At 64.2% G+C, this 19466-nt stretch overlaps 3 protein-coding genes across 3 annotated transcripts; 1 reads left to right on the top strand and 2 right to left on the bottom strand.

The window, feature by feature from the left end:
• Positions 1 to 1037: 1037 nt before the first annotated feature.
• Positions 1038 to 4737, bottom strand: EMIHUDRAFT_199533 (hypothetical protein; the record flags this gene model as incomplete). The annotated part of the gene is made up of 5 exons (XM_005793630.1): positions 1038 to 1055; positions 2542 to 2769; positions 3370 to 3663; positions 3733 to 4224; positions 4486 to 4737. The coding sequence occupies 5 exons, from the start codon at positions 4735 to 4737 to the stop codon at positions 1038 to 1040; spliced, it is 1284 nt and encodes a 427-aa protein (XP_005793687.1).
• A 4363-nt stretch (positions 4738 to 9100) lies between these two features.
• On the bottom strand, positions 9101 to 13684 carry EMIHUDRAFT_462061 (hypothetical protein). Its single transcript, XM_005793629.1, has 4 exons — positions 13280 to 13684; positions 13069 to 13165; positions 11868 to 12275; positions 9101 to 9832 (listed from the first exon to the last, which is right to left on the bottom strand). The coding sequence occupies exons 1-4, from the start codon at positions 13474 to 13476 to the stop codon at positions 9215 to 9217; spliced, it is 1320 nt and encodes a 439-aa protein (XP_005793686.1). The 5' UTR covers positions 13477 to 13684; the 3' UTR covers positions 9101 to 9214.
• A 3884-nt stretch (positions 13685 to 17568) lies between these two features.
• Positions 17569 to 18858, top strand: EMIHUDRAFT_62528 (hypothetical protein; the record flags this gene model as incomplete). Its single annotated transcript, XM_005793628.1, has 1 exon — positions 17569 to 18858. A coding segment is annotated over one exon (1290 nt), but the record flags the coding sequence as incomplete, so codon positions are not given.
• Positions 18859 to 19466: the final 608 nt, after the last annotated feature.

Raw genomic sequence — 19466 nt, 5'->3', positions numbered from 1 at the left:
GTGTGTGTGGACGCGAGATTAGCTCCGCCATTCATGGAGGCAACCGATGCGAGTCGACTGGTGTGTGTCGTCGTGGTTTCGTATCAAGAATACTCACTCACTCACACACACATGGTGCGGGCCCAAAGGGGTGTGGGGGTATGGTCCTGACCGCCCAAGACTATACCATACCCCCAAGCAGGTCTGCCAGCAGGCGGGGGGGGATAGGCCCACTGTCCTAAAAAAGAACTTTCCGACTTCGCAATAAAAGGAATTTGCCCGGGCGGAATTCTGGCGCAGAGAAGGGGCGCGAGTGTGTGTGATCGGAGCGATTTCGGGCCCGGGGTTGTGCACCTCGATCCTGTACCGTGTTTGTTATGACCCCCCCCAATGAACACACCAGTGAGGGTGGGCGAGACGATCGGAGGGGTGCAGGGGTCCCGTACCATGCGGAATCGACCCTATCAAGTGCTCAAGTGCTCAAACGTTGGAACCCTGGCCAGGGTCGCGCGAAAAAATAGCACCGAACAGTCAAAAAAATCTTTTACTAACAAGGAAGGATTTCTCAGAAGGTTGTAAAATGCTTTTCGAACCTACGTACTAAAATTCCGTCGGCCTCGGGCTCTCGGCCTCGCTCGCGCCGCTCCGTCGCCACTTGCGCGCGCTCGTGGCGTGGGAGGCCCTCGACGCTCGAGAGACAGAGGCTCGAGCGGCCACGACCACGCATGAGCGCGGTGTCGAAACGATTAAAGCCGTACGATTAAAGCGCGGGGTGGCGGCGGCGCCTCTGGGGCGTGGGGGAGGCGGGGGCCCCCGGAGGCACCGTGCGCCGCGCCGCAGTGCGGAAACGGGGGGCCCCGGCTCCACACTAGTCTCCCCTAGCACCGACTTCCCGATCAAGTACGGTTAAGTAGAGGGCAGATGTGCGGGTCACGACTCACGTGTCAGAGTTTGTCTGAATTGGAACCAGCCAAACAACAATCTCTCTCGAAGCACAGGCGCTTCCGCGCTCATGCCCGGTGATCGGCTCAAAAAGTTGAAGTTGGTTGGTAACATTTTTACTCAAAACTCTTTTGCTAATCTCGGCTCATCTCGGTTCCGTCTGGGACTCTATCGGCTATCGCTCGACCTTTTTGGGCAGCAGCTGGTTCGACAGGTCAGCTCCGTGTCCTAGGCAGCCGGTATCGCCCCTGCCCCATGCGAGGATAGCGCCATCGGTGGTGATGGCGAGGCCGTGGTCTTCCCCTGCCGACACAGCGACGACGCGCTGGTCAGCAAAGGCCTCGACCTTCTTCGGCAGCAGCTGGCTCTGCTCGTCGCCGTGGCCCAACTTGCCTCGCAAACCACTGCCCCAGCTCCAGACAGCGCCATCGGCGGTGATGGCGAGGCTGTGCGCGAATCCCGCCAAGACAGCGACGACGCGCTGACCAGCCAAGGCCTCGACCTTCTTCGGTTGCAGCTGGTTCTGCGTGTCGCCATGGCCCAGCTTGCCAAAGGGTCCAGAGCCCCAGCTCCAGATGGCGCCATCGGCGGTGATGGCGAGGCTGTGGCCGCCTCCAGCCGACACAGCGACGACGCGCTGGCCAGCCAAGGCCTCGACCTTCTCCGGCAGCAGCTGGTCCTGCTCGTCGCCGTGGCCTAGCCGGCCGTAGCCTCCATAGCCCCAGCTCCAGATGGCGCCATCGGCGGTGATGGCGAGGCTGTGGCCGACTCCAGCCGACACAGCGACGACGCGCTGGCCTGCCAAAGCCTCGACCTTCTTCGGCAGCAGCTGGTCCTGCTCGTCGCCGTGGCCCAGCCGGCCACCATAAGCTCCACTGCCCCAGCTCCAGACAGCGCCATCGGCGGTGATGGCGAAGCTGTGCGCGAGTCCCGCCGAGACCGCGACGACGCGCTGATCAGCCAAGGCCTCGACCTTCTTCGGCAGCAGCTGGCTCTGCTCGTCGCCGTGGCCCAACCGGCCACCGCCTCCCCGGCCCCAGCTCCAGGCGCTGCCGTCGGCGGTGAGAGCGATGCTGTGGCTCTCTCCAGCCGCCACGCTCACGGCGCGCTCGCCGCCCAGCGTCGACGAGAGGCGCGTCGGCGTGTTGAGCCGCGTCACGCCCTCGCCGTGGCCGAGCCGCCCCTCTTGATCCGGATCTGCGCCGCACGACGAGAGCCGCCCCTCGCCGTCGATGAAGAGGCTGTGCCGTTGGCCTGCCGCCGCCCTCGCCGGCGGGTTGGACTCGCGCAGCAAGGCAGCGAGACACAGCCACCGCATGGCACAGCTCTCGCCCTCCGGCTGCGCCGGTGGCTCGTAGCCGGCCTCTTGCAGGCGCAAACGGATGCCCTCCTTCGCAAGCGAGGCGTGGAAGATGTGCGAGACGGCCGCAACGCGAGCGATGTCGGCGGGGTCGCAGCGAGAGACGACGCGCACGAGGAGCTCCGTGGGGAGGTCGAGGAGGCGGGTGGGTACCTCGCCCTCCGCTTCCACCCCTCTAGCAGGCCCTCCGCTTCCACCCCTCTAGCAGGCCCCTCCTCGGCCCCATCTCCCGCGCTGCCCTCCCCTTGCGCGGGAGCGACGTCCGCCTCGTCCCGCTCGTACGCGATGCCGAACTCATTGGCGCGCTTCCGGTCCACGGGGTAGAGGCGGCGCTGGTAGAGGAGGACGAGGAAGACGAGGTCGTCCCGCAGGCAGGCGACGCGGTGGGCGGTCGGCATCGCGACCATCAGCGCGAAGGCGTCGTCGATGAAGGTGTTGAAGGCCTTGTACGCGAGGACGCGCCACGGCAGGTGGGCGACGCTCTTCATCTGGCGCGAGGGGGGGCGGGGGAGCTCTGCCTCGAAACGGCGTGTGTACTTCCTCGGCGACGGCAGAAGCGAGGGGGCTGGTCTGGCGCAGGCGGGGGCACGGGGAAGGGGGATGCCCTGGGAGGGACCGAGGCCTGGATAGGGCGGGGGGGGGTTGAGCAGCGAACCGCCTTGCGGCTGAAGAAGATCTGGGGATCTCGGGAGATCTCGGGCCATCTCGGGCCCTCTCGGCTCCTCTCGGCGCCTTGTAGTTGATGAAGAGCTGTGGCGTCATCGCGATGAAGCCGAAGAGGTAGATCGCGTCGGCCAGCGAGCCGAGCAGCCAGCTGTACCTGACAAGAGGGTGCAGAATCCAAGGGTGGGTGACTCGCCCCCTCGGAGGCGGGGCTGGCGGGAGGACGGCGGGGAAGCGGCGCGCCACGACGCGTGCGGGTAGTGGAGCAGCGCGTACAGCGCCCAGCCGACGACCAGCGGCGCGAGTCCCCACGTCAAGTGCCGCGTCGCAACCTCGTCGAACCGCTCCGTCGCCGCCTCGGCGCGCGCGCCCTCGCCGCCGGCGCCGGCGGCCGCGCCGCGCGCCCGCCGCCGCATCGCAACCACCTTGGTCAGCTTCCAAAGCTCGAGGGCGGTGGAGAAGGCGTAGGTAGCGAGGACGATCGAGTTGACGCCGTCGCCGTCGAGCAGGTAGAGGAAGATGACGAGCGTGGAGCCCGCGTTGAAGATGACGCCGCGCGAGGACAGGCCCCTCAGGTCCTCCCGCCCCTTCCAGAAGCCGACGTCGTTCCGGAAGGCGAGCGCGTCAAAGACGACGTGGAGCAGCCCGATCAGCTGCATCAGCGCGAAGCGGTAGAGGCGCTTCTCGGAGAGCAGCTCGCGTAGCTCGTCGAACTCGGCCTACAGGAAGGTTCAGAGCCAGGGTCAGGGAAGGGTCGGGGAAGGCACAGCTCGCGCAGCGCGTCAAACTGCCTCCATCCCGCTGGCCGCCTGCAGCGCGCCAAGCGCCGTGTGCAGCTGGCGCGTGGCGCGGTACCGACCGAGGGAGATGGGCAGCAGCCGCAGCCGCAGCCGAGGAGGCTCCTTGCCCACGTCGCTCGAGAGAGGCAGCGCGTGCTTGCCCAGCAGGCCGAGCTCGTCGACGTAGAGCCGAGGCGCGTACACGCGCCGAGACCAGTCCACGCCGTTCGCGACCACGGCCCCGTCGCTCGGCAGCACCGGCCCGGCGTGCGGCGTCTCGTCGGCAACCAGCCGCAGCTCGAGGCTCGCCGCCGCATAGAGGTAGTGCGGCACCTCGCCCCGCTCGTTCGGCGGCGCGACGCCGCTCTGCTCGCTGGAGACGGCGACGCCGCTCTGCTCGCTGGAGACGGCGACGCCGCTCTGCTCGCTGGAGACGGCGACGCCGCTCTGCTCGCTGGAGACGGCGACGCCGCTCTGCTCGCTGGAAGCGGAGGCGGCGCTCTGCTCGCTGGAAACGGCGACGCCGCTCTGCTCGCTGGAAGCGGAGGCGGCGGGGACGGCGGCGGCGGCAGAGTCGGAAGTGGCGGAGCCAGGCGTGGAGGAGGAGACGGCTGGCTCGGCGAGCAGCATGCGGGCGGTGCTGCGGCGTCGCGGCTGGCGGCGCGCGCAGAGGAGCGCCCGGGCGTGCGCGATGGGCTGCTGCTGACCTGCGAGCGCGATGGAGAAGTCGAGATGCAGCTCCTCTCGACTGCCCAGCCGCACCTCGGCCGGGACCGGGACAGCAAACGCAACGTCCTCGAGGCCTGCGCCGCTGCTCACACCGGCTGCGCTCCAGACGAGCCGCCCGTCGATGTGCGCCTGCAGGTCGACGGCGGCGCCGCTGCGCAGCAGCGGCTGCAGACAGGCGGCACCGCGGCACGGCGACGGGTAGAAGAGCTCGAGCAGCGTGTGCGAGAGGATCGCCACGTAGACGGCGAGCAGCGCGAGGAGGGCTCGGCCGCAGGTGAGGGCCATGGCGGAGGTCCGATAGGTGCGAAGGCTGGCCGCTCTTGGCGGCTCCCGAGGTGTTTCAGTGCGCCTGGGCGCCTGTCACACCGTGCCGGTGTGTGCGAAAGAACTGACGTTCGCGGCGGACGTGGCAAAATTTTTTTTTCACAAGTTCTTTGTTCACCCTACGTATATTAAATTTGCTCGCGTCGGCGCCGCCGAGCGCTGCACGGAGAGCATATTCACTGACCACCAACGACAGGTGTGCGACTACGCGCTCGTCTACGCGGAGAAGAAGAACGACGGCGACGCGCCGTACTCGGTCTCCTTCACCGCGACGCAGAGCGGCGACGTCATTGTGCAGCTCCACCCGCACTCACAGCTCGAGCGCGCGGTCCGCCATGAGCGGCAGGCGCAGGCCACGGAGCCGCCTGCGAGCGCGAGCCCTGCGGCGCCGCCAGCCCCTGCCGCCGAGCCACCAGCTGCGGAGCCGGCGACCAGCATGACGTACGCCGCCGCAGCCGCATTGCACCCGCAGGGTGCCACCGCGGGAGGCCAGCCCGCCGCGCCTGCGGGCCCGGCCGCCGCCGCGCGCGTGCCGCCATCGCCCAGCGGCGGCGGAGTGCGCGGCTGCACTTTCACTGTCCCTAATCCGGGAAGGAAGCGCGGGCAGCAGCAGCGCGGCAAGGGCCGCAGTGCCAGCGGCCGCGCCAATGCTGGACCCCGGCTCGTCGACAAGAACGCGCTGTCGGCGCGCGGCGGCGGGCCCTCGCGCCAGTCGCGCTCTCCCTCACCGGACTCGCCGCCCGCCAAGCGGGCGTCCTCCGCCGACTACCGGACGAGGTGCAGCAGGAGGCGGTCCGCAGGGTCTGCGGCGCGCTCGGCCTGAAGGAGCAGTACGACGCGGCGGTGGCGGCGGGAGAGCTGCTCGAGCTGCTCGAGAGCCTGCCGCGAGGGACAGTCGAGGCCTCCATCCGGCTCATGCGGGGATACACCCGCACGGGCGAGTGGCCCGAGCCCATCCTACCCAGCCCTGCCCCGGAGCGCGGCCGATCGCCTAGAAGCCCCTCTGATGAGTGGTCAGATGAATAGTGCCCGAGAGCGAGGGAAACGGAGGGAGCACAAATAGGACGCCCAGCCTTGCCCTCGTGCCGCCGAGTGCGTATCCTATGCGAGAGAGATCCCCTGTGCCCGTGCCCAGCCCTCTCCGCGCCGCGATGCGCCCTCCCCCCTCGCTTTTGCAAAATCCTGCAAAGGTGGGGACGTGTCTGTCCTCGACCCAGCCCTAGCTTGGGATGTCTGTTTTATTTATTTATTTAGGCGTTCGTGCGTGTCGTCATCATCTGTCGGGCGTCCACCCATACCGCGTTGGTGTCCAGTCCGAGCCTGACTGTTGTTCATCTTTCTACATACATACATAAAGGCGTGCCGTCCTCCCATCCCTCCCTTGGGTTGTCTGTTTTCTTTCTTTTACTGGGCACGGGACTGGCGCGCACTGGCACTAACACAGGTACAGGTAGTGTTGTGCGAAAAGAACTGAAGCGACAAAACTTCCTCGCCCAGTATCCCTCCCCGGCGTTTTGTTTTCTTTCTTTCGTGATAGTACTAGCACGCGCCAGTTCGCACCTGTGTCGAGCCTGTAGGGCCCCCGCCCCCCCCCCAGAGGGCGGCGCGCTCAGTGCTCAAACTTTACCGGTATGGGAGTTTTTGGCTAATCAAACCCAAGGCCTGCACTAATCAAAAAGTGGTACGGGATACCAGTTGCCTCACGGAAATCAAAGCGAGTCGGAGTGCCTTCTTGGTGGCAAAATCGGCAAAATCGGCAAGATACCTCCGGTATTTTGCGGGTATACCTGGAAAAACCCGGGTATACCCGGGTAATACCCGCACTTTTGCATGGTTTCGCCCCCGGGACCACACCGACAGCCGCTACAACTAATGAAAACCCCGCATGCATACCACTTTCGCATACCACTATACCATGCCACTCCAAAACTAATCAAAATATCACCAAATTACCGGTCTCATAACCGGTAAAGTTTGTGAGCACTGGGCGCGCTCCATGACCATATGTGTCCACAGTGCATCGTCGAGAAGCGAGCGGCCGGGGCCGTGCGGCCGCGCAGCGTGTCGTGCCTCGTGACGAAGCTCGGGGAGGGTCGGTGGCGGAAGACCCCCCCCGCCGCCCCCCCCCCCGCCGCCCGCCCCCCCGAGAGAGAGACATGTGTACTGTGCCGTACTAAAGTCTGTGCAGCTGTGAACAGCAGCTCCTGAGCACGGCGCCGCAGGCGCCTGTTGATAGGTCGAGGTGATAGCCCTGGATGGGCAATGCATACGCCTAGTTGGACCTCAGATCGCCCGACCGCGTCCCGGTGCTCTGCCGTCGGATTTGTGACGCCGCCGCACCGCGCCGCGGCCGGGGGCCCTCCGGAGGCCGAGGATGACCGTGGCGGACCGGGACGAGCTCTGGGAGGTTCAGTGCCAGTGAGTATATTGTAGAGACCAACCATATACACAATATCTCTTAGTCTAGCTAAGCCAGGGGAGGCGATGCCGGGGCCGTACAGCAGCTTGATGGTGCTTCGCCGGCGTGCGTCCCGGAGCGGTGCCGGACGGGCGGTCCGTGGGAGGAAAACGAGGGACAGCGCCGACGGCGCTCTGATTCGACTTTTAACTTCAAACAAAGACAGTGGCACGCGCCGCAGCGCGGTGCATGCCACTGTCAGGAGCGGATCCGCGTCAGTTAGTCGTGTGTTCACGCCGGGATCCAAGCCTATTCAAGATTACAATGAGTAACTCAACTCATCCTTTGGCAGCTTGTATTGTTGAGTATGAGTAGTCATGACGCCTGGTATCCATGAATATGAATACTCACGTCTGCCTGTACTCATGAATATGAATAATGTATTCAAATACAAGTGCGTGAGCAACTTGCAGGTAAAACCCGGGTATACCTGCAAAAGTCCAGGTATACCCGAGAAATACCCGAGCGCGCGTCCACATGCCGCGCACGCCCTACTCCCAGGGTCCCTGCGCCAACTGCGGCGCGCACCGCCTGCTCAAGTACGCGCACCGCACCATGTGCTGCCGCTACAAGTGCCAGAGAGCGGCTGCGGCGCAGCGCCAGGCGCGGCTGGCAGGTGGCGGTGCGGAGACGCGGTCGTGCCGACATTCTGCTACAAGATTGAGGCGGTGCTCGGCATGCGCTTTTGCGACCCCGATCAACTGATCGGAAAGAAGCGGCGCAACAGGCTGGCTGCTGCCGACAACACCATTTGCTACCTCACGCGCGGCACGTTCAAAGAGGACCAGCATGACGCAGGCTTTGCCGATACACGCTGGGTTGAGCTTGAGGAGCTGTACGAGAACTGCGGCAAGGCGCAGCTGAACGGCGCAGTGAAGAAGTACCGAAAGGCGGAAGATGAGGCTGTGAAGGCTGCGATTGCTGAGTTTGAAGAGGGCATTGAGGATTAGGCAGCCAGTAGTGCTAGTGGCGTGGCTCGATAGAGGATTTGTCGTTGTTCATGACCGGGCTATCGTTTCGCGTGCGCTGTGAAGAGAATAATGACCAAAATTAAAACACACAAACGGAGCCACAGACAACACAGGGCACCGCGGCTAGATATTCACGATGCCACGTCGGCGGCATCCGACGACGAAGCCGCCCCGGCCGCCCCGGCCGCCGATGAAGATGCCGCACCGGCCGCGCCCGAGGAGCCCTCCTTGTGCTCGCCCCCTTTGCCTCGGAACAGCTCGTAGTACTTCTCCTTGATCGCTGCCACTGCCGGCTCGAAGGCCTTCTTGTTGAAGCCAATCCTGACCAGCACAGCGAGGTGGGCCGGGTTGAGGTTGGGGTCTGCCAGCATCGGCGGGGCGCCAGGCTGCATGCGGTGAGCGATCTGAAAGTCAAGCACCGAGCACAGGTACTCCAGTCAAGCACCGTGCACAGGTACTCCGTAGCTTTCTCTTCGGCCGTCATGCGCCCTTCCCAGAACGACCCGAGGAACTTGACCTGCGTGCCGATAAGATTCATCGGCTGCCGAAGCAGCTTGTATTTTTGCACTTCTAGTCGAGGCTGGGCCTTCTTCCTCTTTGGTGGCATATGCGAAGCGCTGGAGCAGAGCCAGCGGTCGGTCGAGTCTCAGGGAGCGCGTTTTGGGACGTGACCGACTGGCCAGTAGTATTCATGGACTTGAGTACAAGTACTCACGCATGCGCCAGACGTACTCATGAGTATGAATACTCAACTGCGGTGGTACTCATGAGTTGAGTACTCACGATGCACGTGTATTATGAGTACAATACGGCTCTACTTGAATACTATTGTAATCATGAACAGGCTTGCCGGGATCGTGTCCCTCACAAGCTGCACAGACTTTCGTACGGCACAGTACAAAATTAGCATAAAAGAGACCCGGGCATGTGTGGTGTGGGTCCGCGCGCGCTCTCTCTCTCCCGTGCATCTGCGACGCTGCGCGTGGCCGTAATATACAACCGCCCTGCTCTAGTCCCTCTTCTCCTCGCCGGCCGGCGCACCGCCGCAGCTGTACCGCAAGACGTCGCACGCCCACATGAGCAGGTTGAGCGCGACCATCAGCAGGTGCGGCGACGGCAGCTCTGCGGCGCTCGCCTTGCACGCCGACATGTCCCCGGGGCGGAGTGTGGCGGTCGTGTCTGCGCTAAAGAAGCCGAGGGGCCCGCCGCCACTCACGCCCCCGGTGACAGAGCCCTTGCACGCGGCAATCAGAGCCTCCTGCGCCGAGACGGCGGCCGGGATCCCGATGGGAAGAATGACTCCCACCAGGATGACGGCCTCCAAAATGTCGACCGTGTGGCGGAGGCGAGAGGCGCTGCGCCAGCCGCAGATGCTCTCCAGCGCTCCCTTGCAGAGCGTGAAGACGGCGAATGGCAGCAGCAGCGTCAGCGCGAGGAAGAGCGGGCTGACGATGGGCGACCACTGCCGAAAGACATACCAGTCCCGCAGAAAGGCAAGCCGCGCCCGCGGAGCGTCCAGCGCCCACAAGTCGGCTGAGAGGTCGAGAAGCGCGTTCGTGGTAAAGAACACGCTAAAGACACACGAGATGGCCAGCTCGACGGGCGCGATACCAGGCTTGGGCGGAGCCTGCGCCATACAGCCAGTCGTTTGAAGATGCGAGGCGCAGACTGCAGTCCAAGCAAGTGCTCGCTCGCCCAGTGCTTCCACGGACGTTGTCGTGAAAAAGAAAGAAAGAACGCGGACCAACCCAAGGGAGGGATGGGAGAACGGCACGCCGCCACCACACAGGGATTTTAAGGAGAGGAGTGTGATGCGCTAGACGTTGTCGTGAACACATCATGGGGGCTAGCTATCTCTTTCTTTACAAAATGAACTCTTGGGCACGGGACGCGGCACAAACGGGGCACAAAGAGAGAGAGAGATTTTTACTTGTTCTTGGCACAAACGCCAGGCCACAAAGACGGACGCACAATGCACATGCACATGTCATGTGCATGTGCATGTCATGTGCATGCGCATGTCACATGTTCATGCACATGTGAAATCCTGCATATCAGGGATGTGTGTACAACATGTATGCAACGATTAAATCCCTGTGTAAATGAACTCGGGGGCACGGGACGCGGCACAAACGGGGCACAAACGCCAGGCTACAAAGACGGGGAACTCCCATCCTTCCCTTGTAAAGAAAGAAAGAAAACAGACAACCCAAGGGAGGGATGGGAGGACGGCACGCCGCCACCACACAGGGATTTTAAGGAGAGGTGTGTGGTGCGCTAGCCGTCGCCCACCCTAGGGAGTCTGCCTCTTCCTATCTCTCTTCGCTTGTGTTTTGGGTTGGTGTTAAGATTCTTTCTTTCTTTGAAATCTCTGTCACTCTGTTTGTAGGTATATTGTTGGCAGCTCTGTGGTACTGTGCGGTGGCGGCGTGCCGTCCTCCCACCCCTCCTTTAGCTTTTCTTTCTTTCTTTCAATACACGACAGCGGAACAAAACTCTTTTCTCGACAGCGGACAAGGCGGAGGTAGACGGCGAGCGCCGCGACAAAGCCGCGCCGCGGTCAATGGGGTGGAGGGCGGGGTCCCGGGAGGAAGGAGACCGGGTAGCGTTCGAGTGGAAGATGGAGGGTGGGGAGCTCTTTCACCAATATGGCAACAAATATGTAGCCTCCGCCAGGACTTTAGGTTGAGGATGCGATGTGTCCGTTCGTAAGTAGAGAGTACGCGTGGACCCGACGCCAGTGGCGAGGGAAAAGAATTTTACAATCTGCATGTTTCGAAAACATGAGAGTAGGTCATAACCTCTGCTCGCCGCCAGGCAGGGGTGCGACTACTCAGCAAACACACGTGCACCTCCCTGGCAGAGAAGGAGTGTTGGAGCAACCCCCCCCCCCCCCCACCCACACGCACACACTGACACACACCAAATACTCACAATGGTCAAATGTGATAAGCCGAGGACTCCGCCTCCACCTCGATAGGTTGTACAGCCGGCGGAATTGTGCGGGAGAAGCGTGCAAAAAGGCTGCTGCGGCGGAGGGACGCCTCCTGCTCCCTGCCTGGCCTAGCACCGAGCGCCTTTGCCAGTAGACAGCGCGACACCTAGTCCGAACCGGCGGCCTCACAAAGGGTAGGTACCAGCTAAACTCTCAGCTACGTCTCGGCTGCCTCGCGGTGAATCCCCGCAAAGCACGCGACGGCGAGGTCTTGGTAGAGGCCGCCTGCGATGAGCTCCTGCGGCGTGGTCTCAAATTGGCGTGCAAAAGCGCAACCACCAAGGCTTGGGTCGTTCTCGTGAGCCATGACAATCGGCAGACCTGCTGCGCGGGCCGCCGTGACCTGCTCGGCCAGCCTCTCATCCGACCAAGTGTTCTGGGTCAGGTAGAGCAGCATGTGGGTTGCCCGCTCCGGCGTGTCCGTGGTCGAAGCCGGGGGAGAGCGGCGGCAGCGACGGCGGTGTTGGCGGTGGAGGCGGTGGAGGCGGTGGAGGCGGCGCTGATGGCGGTGAAGGCGGGCGGGTCGCCCAGCAGATCTGACGGCAGAGAGGGAGGAGGGCATCAGAGAGGAGAAAGAAGGGAGCGAGAGGGACCAGGGGCGCGCCTTCCAGCCCGGCCCGACTACGCTGCCATCCGATCGCCACTCGATCACGCCGTCCTCCGCCACCGCGCCACTCGGGGGCCCCGAGGTGCCGCAGTACTTCTTGCCGTTGACGGTGAGATAGTCGGAGGGGCAGTCATCCATGGGGTCACCGTTGTAGTCGTAGTCGTAGTAGGACCAAGCGTCCACATCAAAGGCGACCGTCTCCAGCTCGACCGGCGGCACGCCGCTGATGGTGCACGCCTCGTTGATGCCGTAGCTGTTCGGGTAGTTTGGCGACGCGGCGCACGAGCCGCCGTCGGTGAGCGAGCACGGGCCGCTGACAATGACGGGCTGGAGCGGTGCCGGTGGGGTGCCGCATACGTCCTGCAGGCAGAAGAGGATCACAATGCCAACTCGGAGAGCACGCGTGCCGGAGAGGAAGGGTACAGAGATCGCTGCGTGGCTGCGGCCCTCCACCCTCTTCTTCTTGATCTGCCCACGCAGCAGCGGCTCAAGGCACAATGCGAGGAGCAGCCCGATGGCCCAATCGTTCGGGAATTCGGGCAAGCCGCCGGCGGTGTGCGGGTGGAGGCAACCAAAGCATGGCGGAGTTGTTTGCAGCGGAGGGTGCAACGGGACTGGCGGCGGTGGCGACGGGGAAGGCGAGAGCGAAGGCGGCGGCGACGGTAAGAATGGCGGCGGTGGCGGCGGTGGCGGCGGCGGCGGTGACGGTAAAGGCAGTGGAGGAGGCGACGGCGGTGGCAGCGACGGCATGGAGGGCGGGCAGGCGAGGCTCGCCGACGGCTCAACCATACCCAGCACCGCCCACGCGCTAGGCAGGGCGGCCGGGCAGCCGCTGTCTAGGCTGGGGGCCCGGGCACGGCCGGGCACGGCGGAGGACGTCATGACATGCACAAACATTGGGGGACCTGGTGGTGAAAGGCGGTGACGACGGGCGATTTGTGCACACAAATATTAGCATGTCAGAGTGTGAGAGTGAATTGGAAAACTAGAGTAGCCCATGTGCTCGTATTGCTGTCTCAGACTTTGGGGCATCACTGTGAAACGCGATACGACAAACTCCGTACTGCACTGGAGCGAGAGGACTCCGTGCTATATCAAACCAGTACTGCCGCCGAGCGCTGCCACGTGTATGTATGTACGTGAGTGAGCTAAGGCAGGGCAACACTGTTGCGAGACAGTACGTGTGTGCAAGACAGCTTCGTGAGACGAGTGTCTCTATGCAAGCCTCCTGGTCTGGGCCGGGCTCGGGCGGCGCGCTCACAGAGGAGAGCACGCCGACCAGCGCCTCGCGCAGCACCGCCTCGAGGCGCAGCGGCGTGACACGATCGAGCACGTACTGCAGCGCCACGAGGGCGGGCCTGGGACGTGTCAGGGACGTGTCAGGGAGGTGTCGGGGACGTGTCAGGGATGTGTCCTGCAATAATGCGGCGAGACGAGTGGCGGCAATGAAAATGGCGGGAGAGTGTGCTGACCGTCCGAGGACCGCGGAGTAGAGGGAACGCTCCATCTTGAAGGCCTCGACGCCCTCTGCCGTGGTTCGGCCGACCTCCCGCAGGCCCGCGCGGAGGATGGCCCACGCCTCCGCCCACCGCGAGCGAGATGCGGTGAGATCGCACTCGCCCTCGTCGGCAGCCTCGCAGCCCGGAAGCCTGCGACGCAGCAGGGCCATGCACGCCGCGCCGAGCACTGAGCGGACGATTCGCAGTGAGCGGCGGAAGACGGAAAGGAGGAGTATCCTCGGTGCTGGTACGACCCGGCGGCGGCAGAGGCGGCGGCGGTGGTGGCTCCGCCGAGCGCAAAGGCGCCGACGAGAGGCCACAGGCGAGCAGGCAGCTCGAGGCCGCCAAGCGCGCAGACGGCGGCGCGGCTGCGCTGAAAAAAGTCATGTGTGAATTCAAATGCTCTCGCGATGTCCGTGTCGTCGAGAGCGGACGCGCTAGCCGCGCCACACCCTGAGGCTCGCCGGCCCCGAGGCCTCGAGGCACTGGCACTGAGGCTCGCCCGCCCCGAGGCCCATGGGTCGCAGGTACCAATATAAGCAAAATTCAGAAATTCAGTTTTTTTGGGAGAAATTCTTCAGAAAATCTTGGCCCCTCGGGCTGGGACCCTGCCCAGGGACCCCAAAAAATTATATTTCATTTTTTCCAAAAAAAACTGAATTTCTGAATTCTTGTGTTTATATTGGCCCTGCGACCAGACCCTACAAAAAAAATATTCCAACAATTTCCCCCCAAAAAACTGAATTTCTGAATTCTTGTGTTACATTGAGGGTTGCGACCCGGACCCTCCTTCAAAAAACAAAAAATCATATTTCTCCAAAAAAAAATGAATTTCTGAATTGTGTTATATTGAGGGTCGCGCTTCATTTGGACGCCCGAGCTGCACGCGGTTCGAGGTGCGCGGCTCGCCGCCCGGTCTCTCCTCCCTCCCGCCTCTGCCCCGGCCGCCTCTCTCCTCCCTGCCTTCTCTCTCCTCTCAGCCTTCTTCTCTCTCCACCCCTGGCCGCCTCTCGCCCTCGCCCGCCTCCCGCGCCGCGGCCGCCCTCACGACTGACGCCCTCACCGCCGCTCTCCCAGGCGGCTGTGCAAAAGTGCTCGGTGCCTGAGCTGTAGAGGCCGCATACAGACTCGCCTCAGTAGTCGCCCGTGCAGGGCTAGTCGCGTCGCTCATTTGTCGGCAAATTCGTCAACCGACTCAAAGGAGATTTTTTTCTCTCTCTACTATAAAGCTTTCCACATGGAAGAATTACTCGTACCCGCGTCGGCGCTGTTGCAGCCCCCCACCACACTGGCTAACGCCAAGCCCCTACAACCTACATCATTTTCAGCGTGTACTCTCACCGCCCCATTCGATCTTGTGGCGGTAAAACGCGAACATGGCTCGAGGGGCAACTGCTTTGTTGCTCGCGATCTATTGACAGGTACAATCGGAATTCTCACTTTGGGACACGGGTGGTGGTGGTCCCCGGGTGGTGTTGGGACTTGGGCGGTCATCTTTGCGATTTGAGAGAGATTTTTATGTTTTGCGATTTGTGCGATTTGTGCGAAGCTTGCGATTTCCGCGCAAAGCTCGCCGTGGCCCCGCGCGGCCGTACCTACTCGCGTTTTCGGCCCACCACCTTCGACCGAGCTCACCACCATCACGTACGCAAGTTTTATCGTGTGCGCGACGCGCTCGACCACCACCGCGGTGGCGACAAGAGCGCCTTTTCAACACGCTGCGATGGCGGTGTGCAGCACCAGCCGTCACGGCTTCCTGCGCCGCGTCGAGGCTCGCCGAGCGGGCGCGTAGGTCGACTCGACACGACACGGACCCAAACACCCCACGTCTCGCTCGCGTTCTGCCAGCTCTCTGCCCACTAAAAAGAATTCTTAAGGTGGCAGTCCGGGTTTTGCAGACGGGTGTCGTCCCACACGATGGCATCACGCTCGCACCTGCCGACCGCCGCCACGGCGGAGAGACGCCTTCTCCGCCACCGCAGCGCCGGTCACAGGCCAGCGCTAGGCAGCTGCCGGCCACGCCGGGCCGGATTTGCCGGTACTCGTCGCCGCACACTCCTGCGTCCACGCCGCTGTGACGTCTGGCGACGAGGCGCCGGCCGCCAAGCTTCATCGCCAAGGTGGTCGCTCGCTGGTCCTCTCGGCTCGGCCACGCGTCGGCCCAGCTCACACGAGCTCCAGACAGCCACCAGTCGCCACGCGCAAAGCGTACGGGTCGCCGGCTCCCTGTTGTGCTCTCACGCTGGCCGGCGTAAAACTGTACTGGCAGTTGTCATGCCGTACCCGTCGCGTTTCGAAAGGGAGCCCTCAGTCGACGCCTCTACACGCACCGCGCCACCGCTCTCCACAACTGCTACCGTGGACATTAAGCTCCTCGACTCGATCTGCGGCTACGACGGCGCTCTAGCTGCTGGCTCTCGCGGGTGTCTGGCGACCCGCTCAGGCTTGCGAAACGGCCGGCCGCGGCGACGTGTTTCGAGCTCGCTGACCTTCTCCGCGCGGCTGGGCCCGCCCCTAGTCGGGGCCGACCCGCCCAGTCACTGGGCAGCGCATGCGCCGTCATCCTGGACGACGGTGTGCCGATGCATCCGGGAGGCTCCGCGGGGCTGCTCTAGCAGCCTCGGGAGGGTCGAAAATCGAAGCCGAAGCGGTGGACCACGGAAGCTCCACGGACGGTGAGGCGGGCTGTGGTTGGCCCCCCCTGACCGGGTGAGGGAGTGGCGCCCCGGGAGTGCCGCTCCGGCGACGTCTGTGGCCTCCACGGCACTGTGACCGCGGTGCTCGCTCTCGCGGCCGTCTCACGACCCGCTCGAGACGAAAACCGGACCGGCCGGTGCGACGCACCGCGAGTGGGATAGTCTTCTCCGCCCGGCTGGGCCCGCTCCTAGTCGGGGCCGACCCGCCCGGTCACTGGGCAGCGCGTGCGCCGGCGTTCTGGACGACGGTGTGCCGGTGCATCCGGGAGGCTCCGCGGGGCTGCTCTAGCAGCCTCGGGAGGGTCGAAAATCGAAGCCGAAGCGGCGGACCACGGAAGCTCCACGGACGGTGAGGCGGGCTGTGGTTGGCCCCCCCTGACCGGGTGAGGGAGTGGCGCCCCGGGAGTGCCGCTCCGGCGACGTCTGTGGCCTCCACGGTACCGTGACCGCGCCGGCCTCGAACGGGAGGCTCTTTCGGAGCCGTCGACCTCCGAAACCGTCGCGTTGCTGCGCCTGGACGGCTTCGCTGCTCGCCAAACCCGTCGGCACCGTTCATATACACATGAATTGTGAACGAACGCGCATTTTTCTGATACTTTACTCGCATATGCCGAAATGTTAGTTTCGATCTAGTCCTCACGGACACAAAACAGAGGCCTCCTAGCACGGAGAAGCGACTAAGAGTCGCCGACGTGCGAGTAAGATACCAGAAAAATACGCCCGGAATCACAATTGATCCCGTCGACAAGGCGCCCCAATCGCGGAGGTCTGGCGCGGGCGTGGAGGCGAGCATCGACGCCTCGACGGTTGCTCTTCAGAGGCCGAAAACAGGCGCCTGAAAAAGGAGAGAACGCGAGACTGATCACGCGCGCGGAAAAGCCCGAGGGGCGAATCTAAAGTGCCGAGGCGCTTGCTAATCACCCCAGCTAGGGCCACGGAGGCGCTCGCGGCAGGTCTCCGCGCGCGCGCTGGCCGGTGGCAGCTGATCTCGGGCGGCGGGCGGCGGGAATGGGCTCGGGCGGCACCTTTTGCCCTCAAAAGTCGTTCGAGAGTACCGGATCGCGGCGGGAACGCGCCCATCCGCTCGATGGGTGTCAGGAGTCGATCGCCTGCGCCACGAGCGAGCACGGGAGTCGTCGCGATGGGAGTCGTAGCGGCGTGGCGCTGGGCTTCGAGAGAGCGACGTGGGCGCGGCGGCGCGGGCGGCCGGTGGGGCGCGTGAGGTCCGCACCTTCGCGACGGGCAGGCTCGATACGGCCGCTGGCCGGGGCGGCCGCTCGACCGGCCGCCGCGGTCGTTCCGGCGGCGGCGTCGGCGTCGGCGTCGCGAGCGAACTGGCTCGCATTCGACGAGCGACCCTCTTCACAGAACCCGGACTGCCACCTTAAGATACAAGCCTCTCTCACAGCACACTGGCACGACAAGGGCGCAGACTGGCGCGGACTGGCACACACACAGGCTCACCACCGGAGCCGCCTAAGCGACTCCGTTAAGAACGGCAATGCACTCCGCACTAAAAAGAATTTCCCCGTCGAGCTCAAGGCGCCGCGCGCACTGCAACAACGAATGAGCCCGCTGCCGCTGCTGCATGCCATCAGCCTCTCGAGGATTGGAGCACTCGGCGTGCACTTGCCAGAGCATCTGCGGCACGGGTCGATCGCTGCCAGCTTCGAACTCAGCGCGTCGCTCCCGACTTCAAAGCCGCTCTACCTCGACGTGCCGCTTGACCACTTTGCAGTGAAAGGCCCGTCCTGGCGGCTCAAGTACTACGTCAACGCAACGCAATTCACGGCTGGAGGTGTGCTGCTTGTGACGATGCCTTCCGAAGGCGCCACTCGCGGCTGCCCTAGTGGTGAGCTCGCGCAGGCGCTGCGCGCTGCGTCAGTGTGCAGCCAGCACCGCTACTTTGGCGACTCGGTCCCGCTCGGAGACTCATCGACGCGCGCCTTCACAAAGTACCTCTCGGTCGAGCAAAACTTGGCCGACGTCGCCGCGCTCATCCGGCACGCGCGCAGCCAGCTCTTCCCCGCCGCCACCGCGGTGGTCGTGCAAGGCGGCTCGTACGCCGGCGCGTCGTCCGCCTGGATGAGGCGCACCTATCCAAAGCTGGTCGACGCGGCCATCGCGCAGAGCCCGCCCGTCACCGCCGTGTACGACTTTGCTCGGTACGACGTGAGCAACCTCGTCGCGCTCTCCTCGCCCGACAGCCGCTGCGCGCAGGCGCAGGCGCGGGTCGGCGCCGCGCTCACCTCGCTGCTGCACTCGTCGCCGGGCAAGCTCATGCGCCTCTTTGGTGCGGCGCATTACGAAGGCTCGCCCACCGGCATGGTCGATTTCGCCTACGCTCTCGGCGACTCATCTTCCTCCGCGGTGCAGTACGGAAGGAAGAGCATCTTGTGCGAGGCGCTCCAGCCGGGCTACTCCTCCCCCTCCTCCGCCTCCCCCTCGGCTGCCGGCGAGGCTCCTCACGACGACCTCGCTCTGGCAGCGCTCTTCGCAAACTACACGCGGCACGCGTGGGGCAACGAGTACTTCAGCAGCTGCTTCTACAACTCGAGCTGCATGGCCACCGCGACAGAGGGGCCGGTGGCGCAGAGCGCGCGCTCGTGGTACTGGATGAAGTGCGCGCACCTCGGCTACCTGCAGACGGCGCCGCAGCAGGGCCTCTCGACACGCCCGCGGCAGCTCACCGCCGCGCGCCTCATCGAGCAGTGCGCCTACATCTTCGGCGCCGGCGCTCCCCTGGTCACGCCCGCCACCGTCGAGCAGTTCAACGCCAAGTTCGGCGGCGGGTCTCTGGCGGGCGAGAGCCGCATCTTCGAGGTCGACTACTCAGATGACCCGTGGAAGATGGCGAGTTCTGCGGAGCTCGTGCGGCGCGACGTTTGGCCGCTGAGCCTCGACCAGCCCTTCATGCTGCTCACGTGCGACGGCTGGCTGGTGCCCAGATGGGGAAGATGTGTGTATTCCGACCGGCTTGAGCTGTATTCACAGCCGCATGGCAACCGTGTCTACTGTATTCGTAGCCCTTGTATTCACGCAAAAGCACAGCCCCCGGGCCCCCAAGTCACACACTCAGTCAGAGGGATCGACCTTGCGTTCACGCGATGCTCTGAATACAGCGGCCACTGCGGCGCTGGCGTGCCAGAGGACAAGGAGGCTGCGATCGCTGCTCAGATGGTGTCCGCTCTCGCCGGGTGGGGCATCGCCGGGCCGAAGGAGGGGCGCGCCGCCACCCTACAGGAGCAAGGCGCAGGCGGAGCCCCGCCGGCGGAGGCTTACGATGCGGTGGTTGTGGGCGCAGGCTACGCTGGCCTGGCGGCCGCGCACGCGCTGGTCTCCGCTGGGAAGGGTGTCCTCGTGCTCGAGGCGGCGGCGCACGTCGGAGGGCGCACGCGCAACTACCTTCCTTCGGACGGGGCCTTCGACGTGGCTGCGGACGGCGTCGTCGAGGTTGGCGGCAC

The sequence above is a fragment of the Emiliania huxleyi genome (assembly GCF_000372725.1).
Source record: "Emiliania huxleyi CCMP1516 unplaced genomic scaffold EMIHUscaffold_10, whole genome shotgun sequence".
Taxonomy (NCBI): Eukaryota; Haptophyta; order Isochrysidales; family Noelaerhabdaceae; genus Emiliania; species Emiliania huxleyi.
This window is presented reverse-complemented; position numbering and strand designations above follow the sequence as displayed.